Source organism: Anthonomus grandis, chromosome 14 (genome assembly GCF_022605725.1).
Source record: "Anthonomus grandis grandis chromosome 14, icAntGran1.3, whole genome shotgun sequence".
Taxonomy (NCBI): domain Eukaryota; kingdom Metazoa; phylum Arthropoda; class Insecta; order Coleoptera; family Curculionidae; genus Anthonomus; species Anthonomus grandis.
This window is the reverse complement of record NC_065559.1, coordinates 16922389-16934656: the sequence shown is the minus strand read 5'-3', so window position 1 is coordinate 16934656 and position 12268 is coordinate 16922389. Positions and strand designations below refer to the sequence as shown.

Sequence of the window (12268 nt, the reverse complement as noted above, 5' to 3'; positions counted from 1 at the left end):
CTGAGTATCATTAGCGTAAAGATGGTAATTGCAAAACTGAAGACTGTCAATAAAATTACAAGTATAAATTGTATAAAGGAGAGGACCCAATATGCTTCCTTGTGGTACCCCGGCAATAACAGGTTCATTTCGTTCGTGACGGTCCACCTGGGTGCATTGGAGCAGGAAATGCTAGTGGATGGATGCAAGAAGATGAATTCTTAATATACTTAAGACACTTTCAAAAACATACCAACAGTTCAATTGAAAATAAAGTTTTGCTTTTAATAGATAACCATCAATCTCATGTAAGCATACCATGCTTGGACTTTTGCAAAGAAAACGGCTTTGTTGTCCTCTCATTTCCCCCACACTGTTCACATAAACTACAACCTTTGGATCGATCGATTTATGGTCCATTTAAAAAAGCTGTTGCGATTCTTGGATGAGAAACAACCAAGGCAAAACGATGACAATTTATGACATCCCCAGCATTGTTAAACAGAGTCTCTCTATGGTTTTAACACAATCTAATATTGTTGCTGGATTCCAGTGCACTGATATATGGCCGTTTAATCGAGATATTTTTACGTCTTTAGATTTTGCTCCATCATATGTAACTGACAGACCTGCTCCCGAAAATTTGCAGTTAAATATCTGCCAAGAAGTCCAGGCAGTAGGTTCAAATTCTTTTCCAAAGTTAGTAAATTCTAACTCTCCAAGAGCGTCAACGAGCGGAACTGTTTCGTTAGAGCCACCAAGCACCCCGCCTCCAGTTGCATCTACAAGTGTCCAGTCAGTCTCTAACCTCTCTTTGGATGTGTTTTCACCTGAGCTAATAAGGCCGTTACCAAAAGCTCTTCCTCGGAAAACTACAGGGAAACGCAAAAGTAGAAAATCCACCATTTATACGGATAAAAACGTATCATCCATTTTTTCTCTAAGAGACCAATTTTTTTTTTTTTTTTAATGCTACACGTGTTTTGCTTCTATCGGAGCATCATCAGGCCTAGACCTACACAGATCACATTACAACAGAAATTTATACGGACACATCAGAAAAAGACGCTATTCAACAAGAACATGAAGCAAAAAAAAAAAAGAAGAAAGTGAAAAAAAAATTGGTGATCCAAAAAATACATCAAAAACACCAGTGTCCAAAAAAACTCGTCATCAGAATAGTCAGGACGATAGCAGCAGTGACAATGAACACTGTTTTTGTCTAGTATGTTTGGAATCGTATAGAAATAGCCGTTCAGGGGAAAAATAGGTGCAATGCATTGATTGCCACCAATGGTCACATGTAGAATGCACTCGTCAAGAAGATTTGTATATCTGTCATAACTGCATGTCAGAATAAATATTTTACTTGGCTAATTTATCTTTATTTCAGCATTAGGATAATTATTATGTTGTTTAAAACTTTTGAATACAAAATTTGGTTTTATTTAAATGTAAAAATTATATGTATCAATGTTTTTTTCTTCGTATTTCTAAATTGAATGTTATTTCAGTATTAAAATAAATATTTTGTTTATTCTTAATAGTGTTTCAACTATCCCTGGTATGTGTTTAAACTGTCCCCGTCTCTTTGATATCTTATATGTTTCCTTTAATATCTTACAGGCATTAAATAATAAGTAAAATAACCTGATTTAAAATATACAAGGAATTAATAAATGTCCTTGTAAAAAATTTTTTAGCTCTAAATATGATTTACTCTAAGAGAAAAAAATAAATATTTGGAAATTGTTTCAATTGTCCCCGGTCTCCCCTAATCCAGAAGCCCTAAATAATTATTTTTCTTAATGTGTTAACCAAATTAGCAATTATATATCACAAGGTAAATTACATTTTTACAATGAAAATAAATGGAATAATGGCAATCAAGAATTAAATGTACGATGTAAATGTATGACTTTGACTTAATAGATATTTCACAAGTATGCCTTCTCTTACAATATTATAACCTACCAGAACTACCAGAAGGATACCACCATTGACACCTAACTCGCCTGTGAAAGGAACGATTTGGATTTCCTTTTTTCCAATACATGTGACCCACTTCAGACTCCTTTATCATTTTTCAACAAAAAGGGAGTTTTTAGTCATAATATTAATTTAAAAAACGCACTGAAACCACTCAAAACATCTTTTTAATACTAATATTATACGAAAGGTGCACCATCCAAAAGTAAATAACGGGCGCAGTTGCCAAATACCTTTATCGCGAGAATATTTCTAGGCAAAATCTACAGCGTTGCCGCTGTGTGTGGAAACTTAATGATTTAAAGAATCCAAATTAAAAATATTAATTATTATTAGTGTTAAGTCTAAATATATATAGTACAAAATACTTTTGGTTATTAAACGAGGTTCACTCTTTCTTTTGCTTTATAATAAAGAATGCAACTCAGTTTCTGCTAGTTATAATAATTTATTATATCACTTTATTTTCTTCTATTAAAATCGAGTAAATCACTGGCAACATAGTATAGTATGTTTATTAACAAAATATCGCCTCTCCCCCCTGTGTAGATGTTGCGGTCAATCCAAAGCAGCCAATGTTTATTCTAGTGTATTTAATGTTCTAAGATATCGACTCTAATAGAACACTGCTTTCCCTTAAAATCTATGGTGGACAATGGTCAAGCAGGCTATAAGGGTTGACTGGTATGACAATGAGTTCCGGCAATGACGAGAGAGACTCCATGTCCTTGATGCACTAAATAAGCAATATCCTAATTTAATCATTAAACAGCCTGTTAATACCTATGAAAATGTGTGTAAGCAAGACCTTTATAGTGCTAAGAAAAGAGCTTCTGATTATTATATAATAAACTCTGATAGGCCACAGATCACAATGTGGAATATAATAAAGAATAACTCTTCTTTCAACGATACCAATAATGACGGACATTCAATAATTTTTGTTAAACACTGCTAAAGAAATTATCAAGGATCTCCCAGTCACTGAAAAGTCTTTTAAATGTACGTAAAACTACCATTTTCAACTTTTATATATTTTATATTTTTTTATTATTAAGTTCACCACTTTCAATAAGAATACAATACACAGAGGAATTCTAACGGATCTAAATGGAGTTATTACAGGTCACTCAAGTGGCACCTGCACTTAGAAGTGGCTTAAGGTTCGATGTGCTCCAATTCTGACATGGGGGAGGCAAAAGTGACTGAAGGTGACCAGTATTGTCTGGACGCTGGTCCTCCCACCATTAATACTGTTGCTATTATTTACTTTTAATTATGTTTTATTAAAAATTGTTTACAAAATATTTTCTATTTTTTATATCTACAATGACTGGTTTAGTTGTTTCTAGTAAATTAATAGTAAATTTCGTAAATATTTCATCTACTTATGATAGATTTATTATTCGATTTCGGATTGTATGAACAATCATTATTTAATTATTATGAAAGGGTATATATTACTAACCAACCATTTAAAAATATATAGCCTTGATTATTACCGTCTGCTATTAGAAGGATTAATAATTACTAAAGGTTATTTACAAGGCAAGTTATAAGATTATACGCGTATTTTTTTTTTAATTTCAAGAAACAGAATATGTGCTACGGTACTCTATTGCAAAACAGTTGAGATTTAATAACTTCTAAATATTAATTTAATATTATTATTATTTAAAGTTTATCATTGAAATAGTTTGTACTTAGTTGAATTAGAACTGTTTATATTTGATGTAGTAGGAGTTTATTAACCGGGCCTTATTTACCTTGATGCAAACAATACTACTGCCTTAAATATTCGTTTTTTTGTATCTACAATGAATTAATAACAATCTGTCTTTGCATTGCTAATTAATGGTTCAAAATTGTTTGTTTCAATCTCTCGATCTAAAGTAGAAAAAACATAAATAAAAATGAATTGTATTTAAATATTTCGGAATATTAACAGATTCCAACCGGGTATTTTCTATCTCACTAACTTACCTTTGCTGTTTATCAAAATCAACACCTAATTTATTGTTGTTGCTTTCTACTGAAGATAAGTTTTTTAATTTATTGTCTTCTCCGATGAGCAACTCGGTATGTCCGTTAGCATAAGGCGATGATGATCTACGCGTCGCGATTGCGTTGATGGGTGCGTATGTAAGAGCCGCTGTTGACTGCAGCTCGGATACCTCTCTAAAAATAAGAATTTTATTAACATTTTCTAAATAATAATATAAGTAATCTTAAAATATTACTGATTTATGCAAACCTCGCAATTAATTAAAAAAAATAATGAAACAGGATCATTTACTCAAATTTGTTAAATGAATATAATCATATTTAACTATATGATTCTTGTCCAATATATTGGCAACATCTCTTCCTCCCGTCGATAAGCGACCACATCTGGTTGCCTGATAGGTATTTGCTGTTAATTTTTACAGAATAACAGTAATAACACATGTATGAAGCTTGTATGGTGAAAATCGGAATCGTATGTCGGCTATCTTGCTTGGCAAAATTGACAGGAGCTGACAGAAATTACGTTGTTAACATTGACTGATGGAACATCATTTGTCATATCATTTGAGCCATATTTTAGCGAGTAAGCGGCTCTTAGCGTCTTTAAGACATCTCATTCGAGCGATCAAGTCATAACGTCACCGTATAAAGCGCTTTAAGCCTTTGTTAGCGATCTCACGAGACCGATATGATAAACTCGATCTGTCAAAGTCAAAGGGAAGCTATATACAAAGAATAATAAACAATAAGTTTTAGTTTGAAGCATTATATTTCTTAGTATTAGTTTTCATTTATTTAATATTAATGTAAAGTCCAGTTCAGAGATCTATTAGAATCTTTGATGTGTCGCAGATGCCGCACTAACTAGTCCGTGCGCCTATGTCATATTTATTGTCGCATAATATACATGTTAAAATGGCAAAATTTTATATTGTCTATCTATGAAATCATTTTAAATATACATAAAACCCCATGTTTTATACTATTTTTTATTTTTCTTTCGAAAATGTCAATTTCTAGAAAGAAAATAATATCACAAGAAAATAATATCAAAAAATTGACCACGGAAAAATTGATCCAAGCATCTTACAAAATATTTTAAACACTTCCAGCACTCACAGACTTGTCACCTCTTTTTAGCCAGTCTATTAAACAAAGATTAAACACCTGCGTTCTGGCGATTCCTACTTTAGGCTGTGCAAGTGATTGTGTATCTCTCTCTATCTCACTGATTTTGAGAATTACGGGGCCATACCCAAATAAATTTTTGGGCTGTTTTTGTATTACTTTCGACGTGTTTTTAAAGAGATCACCATACCCAAAAATGACCACTGCATGGTGGCCGCCATTTTTATAGTGGTTGTGTCCTTTTGATGTTGGTGAAAATTTTTAGTATTGCCAACAAAAAATATATTAAATGAGTATAGCGGATTATCTAGTTTTTGACGATTTGTAAACGACGCTTGGGTATATCGTCTGCAACAGGCGATGTATGTTTCTCCTTATTTAATACGTAAATAATGTATCACCATCTTTATTTAAAGGTATTTGGTTCAGTTTCTCAAAACCGAATTATTGTGAATTGTCCGTCTGTGTCTGTGTTGTTTATAATAGAATAATATATTGAGTTGTTGACAGAATAATATATTTTTTCTATATAAACTCTTTATAATTACAAACCCTCATAAAATCATCTATATTTTGATTCTTATATATGGTTGTACCTATTAATGTGGAAACACTGTACATGGAAGGAAAGTAAAATTTGTAATAGTAAAAATAGAAAGAAAATAAGTGTTTTTAACTGAATTTGTTAAGTAAATACAAGCAAAAATTTAAATGAATATCATGGTATTATTATTTATATTTATAAGATTCAAGATTATCAGAATGATAAAACAAATATTTTAAAGTGCACGCATCTATTCCAAGTTGATTGAAACTTTGTCGCATTTTAGGTGAGGATTACTTTCTTTCATAAATTTTAACGAAATTCTTAAAGAAGTACCAGAAAAATGACAGATCTAATGCAACTATCTTAAATTCTTACCTATATGTAACTTTCTATTTTGTATTTTTGTAAACATAACCTCTCAAAAACTTTAATTGTTTTGTTTCCCTACAAATTTGTCTGATTTGTTTGAGTGACCAACATCGAAAGGACACAATCACGCAAAATGGCGGCCCCTAGTAGTGGTCATTTACTTTTCATTGAATTGGCAGTCCAGGTATATTTTTAAGTTCGTGCCTTTAATTTTTGGGAGGGGGGTCATGTGAGGTTATTATTTGATGTGTCTTGCCGGTTATGCTTTTTACACGTTTATGAAAGTAAAGAATTTAGAATTTGGCCTGTATTCGTCTAAATTTTTTGCAGTTTTTACTGTGAGGAAGTGTGTTTTTTTATTTGAGTTTGTGGATTTGTTTTGGTATTATACCTAAAGACCTTAAAATGTTTCGACCCTAGGAAAATAGTTAGGAAAATTTGGCAAATGAAGAGGAAAGTGTTAGTGCGGGCTTATGGAGACCGTGGGTGTACAAGAAAGACAATAACATTTGTAAAAACAATAAGAGTGATCTGGACAGTGATTTAATCTTACATAGTTCTGATAGTTCATTTTCTAGTGTTGAGGAAGCAAAAAGAAGCAAGGGAAGTAGAAGCTACAGAGAAAATCAAGCAGTTTTAAAATGTAATTGTTTAAGTAGAGACGCCAAACAAATTTTTCTAAGTATCTATAATAATCTAAGGAATGATCCTCAGTTCACAAATGATTGTAGTGCTTTGCAAAAAACAGAGGACTTTTTAACAGGAGTTCCCTATAGTACAAAATGCCTGTAAAAAAAGGATTAAAGGCAGAATAAAAAGGAAAGATGCAGGACAATCAAAGGGACTTGACACGGATATTGCCAAATTGCTAAGGAAAGGTGTGTATTCTAAATACAAAAACAATGAGGTTCTGACCATAGAAACACCTTATCGGCAAGGGACAAACATTTCTCAGTCTCAACCTTGCGGAGATACCTGATATAACTTGGATTTAGGCTTAAGATGGTTAACAAAAGAGCTGCTGTAATGGAATTGTCAGGTGGTGTATAGAATATTTGAGGAAAATTTAAAAATTTTCGGAGGAAGAAAGATCCATATATTATTTAGCCGAAACATGGTATGATACATTTATGATTGATGTAAGATTTCCATTCTCTGGGAAAAAGGCCCTTTTTTGCCATAGTAAGAAAACCATATTTTTATTAATTAAACAAGTTTAAAGTTTTGTTTTTTTTCAGCTTACTGCCCCTGTTTGTCCTTCAGCGACACAATAAAGTATATATTATAATGTAATGCTTTAGTATCCATATGCTGATGCGCGAGATGAAGTTGGAATCCATAGCGGCAACAGAGAAACTGTTTCCTTCCTTAATGGTAGAAAGAAACTGCTAAAGAATAATAGCAAAAAACAGAATTTAGAAAATTGTATTAACTTTTTGGGCCAGATTCAAAAGAGTGGTTAAATTTATAAAAGTATTTAGTATTCTCACTGTAGTTTTAGGATCCAGTATACTTAAAATGTAGTGTTTTGTATAAGATTTCTAGTTTTTAGTATAAGCATTTATTTTTGTTAATTTTTATCTAATCTCTCCTAATATGCATAATAACTAAATACGAGGCAAACAAATTACTAAATATTACATTCAGGATGTAAAGTGTGTTTTTTTCAGGATGTAAACTGCTAAAGAACAATAGCAAAAAAACAGAATTTAGAAAATTGTATTAACTTTTTGGGCCAGATTCAAAAGAGTGGTTAAATTCATAAAAGTATTTAGTATTCTCACTGTAGTTTTAGGATCCAGTATACTTAAAATGTAGTGTTTTGTATAAGATTTCTAGTTTTTAGTATAAGCATTTATTTTTGTTAATTTTTATCTAATCTCTCCTAATATGCATAATAACTAAATACGAGGCAAACAAATTACTAAATATTACATTCAGGATGTAAAGTGTGTTTTTTTTATAAGTAAAACTTGTGTCTTTTAAACGCAAAGCAACAGCTAGACAGCTAGATGTAAAAGTTTATTTTAAAAAATATACTTCCACTTTTCTGACTACATAATTACTTTTTATCAAAAGAAGTTGGTACTAAATATAGAGATGGGGGGTTTTCATGAGTATATTGTTATAATAATATATCATAATATGTATTAATTTAAAAAAAACAATAATAAAGGACATTGAATATGGCAGCCAAAATCCCCATTAATAATCACCACCAAGTAAAAATAAATCTCAATTCCCAAAAAAAGAAAATATATAAAATTTGAAGACAAACCAAAACATTTTACACTTTTGTGTTAAAAAGTAAATATTTAATGCCCTAATCCACAGAATAAATGGGCCTAAGTAATTTGTATCACGTATTCTCTTATCACTTGTTATAAAGGACTGATGGCGCTAAAAACTAAGCTTATTAAATTAAAATTTTTGGTTAAACTCATGTTACGTACAATCTTATATTTAAATTAAATATTATCTTGCTATCAACTATCCTGAATTTCTAACTTAATAAAACTAAACCCAAAAATTCCGAATAATAAAGTTTTAAATACAAATAAATTTTAAGGCCGGACCTGTGCAACTTTTCACAGCCCCTCTGTGACTAAGGTTAGGCGTTTAACAAAATAGTACGTGGGCGCATGCAGTCAAATTTTACGAATCAAATTTATAAATTCTTAAAAAAATGATTAAAACATTTATTTATTTAATCAAATGATTAAATATAGCTTAAAATATTACTTTATGACTCTTTCCACATAGAATTTTGCGATTTCAACATGCATGTCATGTGACAATACAAGCAACACCGGCACACGGACTATTCGCGGCACATCAAAGATTCTAATAGATCTCTGAACTGAACTATATATGAGACAGTTAAGACATTCAAACTAAATAAAAATGCAGAAAAGAATAAATTATCAAAAGAGCGAATAGATTTACAAAAAATGCAGTGAAGAACGTAAAGGTGAGGTTGCATGGATATTTTGTTTATTTTATTTTCTCTTGGGCAAATGTCTTTAGATCAGTCTTTAAAACGAATGCAATACCGATAAAAAATATAGCTAATATTTACTAATATTTAGACTCAGCTGTTAGACATGACGTCATTTGAGCGCAACCATATGATAAGAGACGCCACTAAAAAGCACCCGATTCCCGTCACCATTCGACTGTCCCAATCGGATATTTAAATATTATGAGAAAGGCGGGATTGGCGGGCAACCAACAAAACAGCAATGTTTGTTGCTAGAAGCAGCGGTTTCTGGCAATAAGAATTAATGTAATAATAATTAATAGAATAATAATTTAATTAAAATAAAAAATAGCGTTTCTGGAATAATAAATATAAATAAAGGATGCAAACAAGAAAATTGAATTATTAATTTTATACATAATACCCTAAAGTAAGTATCAAAAAAATGCAGTTTGGTTGAACGATCCAATGGAATCGAAATTGAATTATTTGTTTTTAATAAATATTTTGAAAAATTTCTTTGGACGGACATGGATTTATTTGATTTTGGATATTATTTAAAATTACTATAGTTTATTTTTGAGAAAGTGTTATTTGAAAAATTTATTTTTCTAATAACAAGAAAATTATAAGAAATTATTATTTTCTTGTAAGAAATTATCTATATATCTATATATACCTTATAAGAAAATTTTTAATTTTATTTCCCTGTCTAATTGAATTTTTTATTTGACTATATCTTGCTTATTATTTTTTATAAAATTAATTTTTTACATTAAATTGTGCTAATTAATAAGAATGGAAGTAAAAAAAATTATATGAATACTATAGGAGCAGTGTCATTTCCTCACTGTGGATGCTTTTGCTGGATCAAACTTCATCCACGTAAGGAAATTATGCACTTTGCTCCCTTTTGTTATACAAATAACTATTATTTAAAAAAAATCTCTATATGTGGACATATTAAAAGGAAAAGCCCAACTTAAACAATAGGGTATTGTATATTTAGAAAAAATAAATAAATGAAAAACAAAATTTATAAAATATTATATATAGTATTGTACTTTAATTTTAATCTTAAATATATAAATGTTATTAATCTTTTTGAAATAAGTACCTATAAGTATTTTTTTAAATAACTTTTATACCTAGGTAGAGAGGTAATTTTGGAAAGTGAAAACACAATGGATTTAATTAGTTATATAAACGTACCATATATTAAAAGTTTTATTTTATAAATGCTGCAAAGACATGTATAAGACTGATTTGAAAAGAAACTTAATTTTTTTATGCTAAAATATTAATTTACAATCCGCAGTTTCGATTATTACTCATAAGAAGAAACTGCAAAAAACTTATGAGTAAGGGATTGTTTTTACAAATATTTGCCTAAAACTTACATAAAAAATTATAATACACATATACTTAAACCTATAAAAATATACCTACTATTATATAAAAAAAATACTGATAAATAGAAAAAAAATATAAAATTTATTATTTTTATTTACTACTCTTTCTTCTTCTTTGATGGAAAATAAACTTGTTTGTCCATTTTTCGTTTATTCAAATGAATTAATTTGTCTTATTTACCTGTTCCATTATTGATGTCAGTTGTCTCATGTACCTAGACATTTACAGGTATATATTAATCTTATATAATTTTATAAAAAGATAACTTGCTTATCATAAATTTCATCATTTAAAGATCTTAAAAAGTTTGATATGCTCTCAATTTCTCTTGTTGATTGCTTGTTCAATGGTTGTACTGCTACTTGTTGATTTTCAGTCGTCTTATCACTAACAAACGTTTCAATTTCTATTGGCTAGTTTCAATATTATTGGAAGAACATTCCTCAAGGAGTTCAGCGACATCACCTAAAAGAGAATCGCTTCCCTTCCTTTGCTCGTATAAACATATTAAATGTATGTGTTTGCATATTGTTGTTTTAATGCAATATTGTGAACACTCACATGTGTAGCGATGCAAACAGATCTTACATAATTTACAAAACAATGTTTTGCAACCAGCCTCGCAGACTTCATTTAGGCAAATATTATAAAATTCTTCTTTTGCATTTTTTACCTGAAACCGTCCAAATCCAATTTCAGTTACCATATTTGCCATATCCATTTTTTCGGCCTTTTATGAGCTTTTCATATCACTTTATCTTGGTAGTTATCTGTTCTTTTCAACTTCAAAACTCTCTGCCACATCTTTGCGTCCACCAAATCTTCATCAATCAAATCTCAATTATTACATCCATCAACCTATAATTTATATTAATATCAACTTTAAAGCCCTTAGATTCGTCCATAATCAAATTTCGATGGAAATTTAGGAAACAGATCAAACAGAGAATGTGTAACGTTTCAGCGTGAAAGCTGAAAATGATTCAATGACAAATAAAATATGTAAGAATTTGTAATTTATAAAATACATATATACAAATCCTAGGCTCAACCCGACCCAACTACAGTACATTACTTATTATTAGTATTCACTAATTACCAGCTCTCACTGTAACATAGTACTTGTCTATGGTAATATAGTGTTTAAAAATTAACTTTTCAGGTATTATTTTAAAACACAATAAACAACAATATGGTCAATATTTCACAAAGAAACAAAGGAAAGTTCAGTATAATCGCGATAATCGCAATAATCGATCAAATTAGTTGGAGCTTTTTTACGAATATAAACAACCAGCCAACAAACGCGAAAAAAGCGGAAAAATTCGTGTCGTTATTCTTGTCATTCACGTCAATGACGTCAAACGAACGGAATCGGGTGCTTTTTAGTGGCGTCTTATGATAAGTACGTAACGCTTAAGATATCGTAAGGCAACCGTGTAAGGCGCTTACTCGCGAAAATATAGCTTTGAATTTGTTTGTGGGTCATCTCAACCCCAAAATGTGGGTTGGGGTTGTTTTAAGGGTGCTCTTTTAAATCAATAACTTTTTTTCCTAAAAAGTTCTTTTTCAATATAGGGAGTAATGTTTTAATTAATTTGCAACAATTTCAGGTGCCCGGTAAGAAAATGTGATTTTATTTATTACTACGTTGTTTTTTTGTATTATCAATTTTTAGTCTGTAATGAAATCAAATTCACTTGGTTTCAATGTTTCACCTTTTGAATATTTAATTTTTAACTTGAAATTACAAAATGCCTGGCTTCTTATTTGCTTTTCCACAATTGAAAAAATTGATAACAATTTTCCTGTAAATATCCTTCACGTAAGAGTATGTATATTTTAAATGGTTCTGA

General features: G+C 30.2%; 1 protein-coding gene across 1 annotated transcript in view; it reads right to left on the bottom strand.

Moving 5' to 3' along the window:
• Positions 1–12268, bottom strand: part of LOC126744387 (protein PALS1) — a 463284-nt gene that overhangs the window by 211084 nt on the left and 239932 nt on the right. The window contains exon 8 of the mRNA XM_050451770.1: positions 3952–4146. Coding sequence (XP_050307727.1) covers positions 3952–4146 — 195 coding nt within the window. The remainder of the gene's footprint in view (positions 1–3951; positions 4147–12268) is intronic.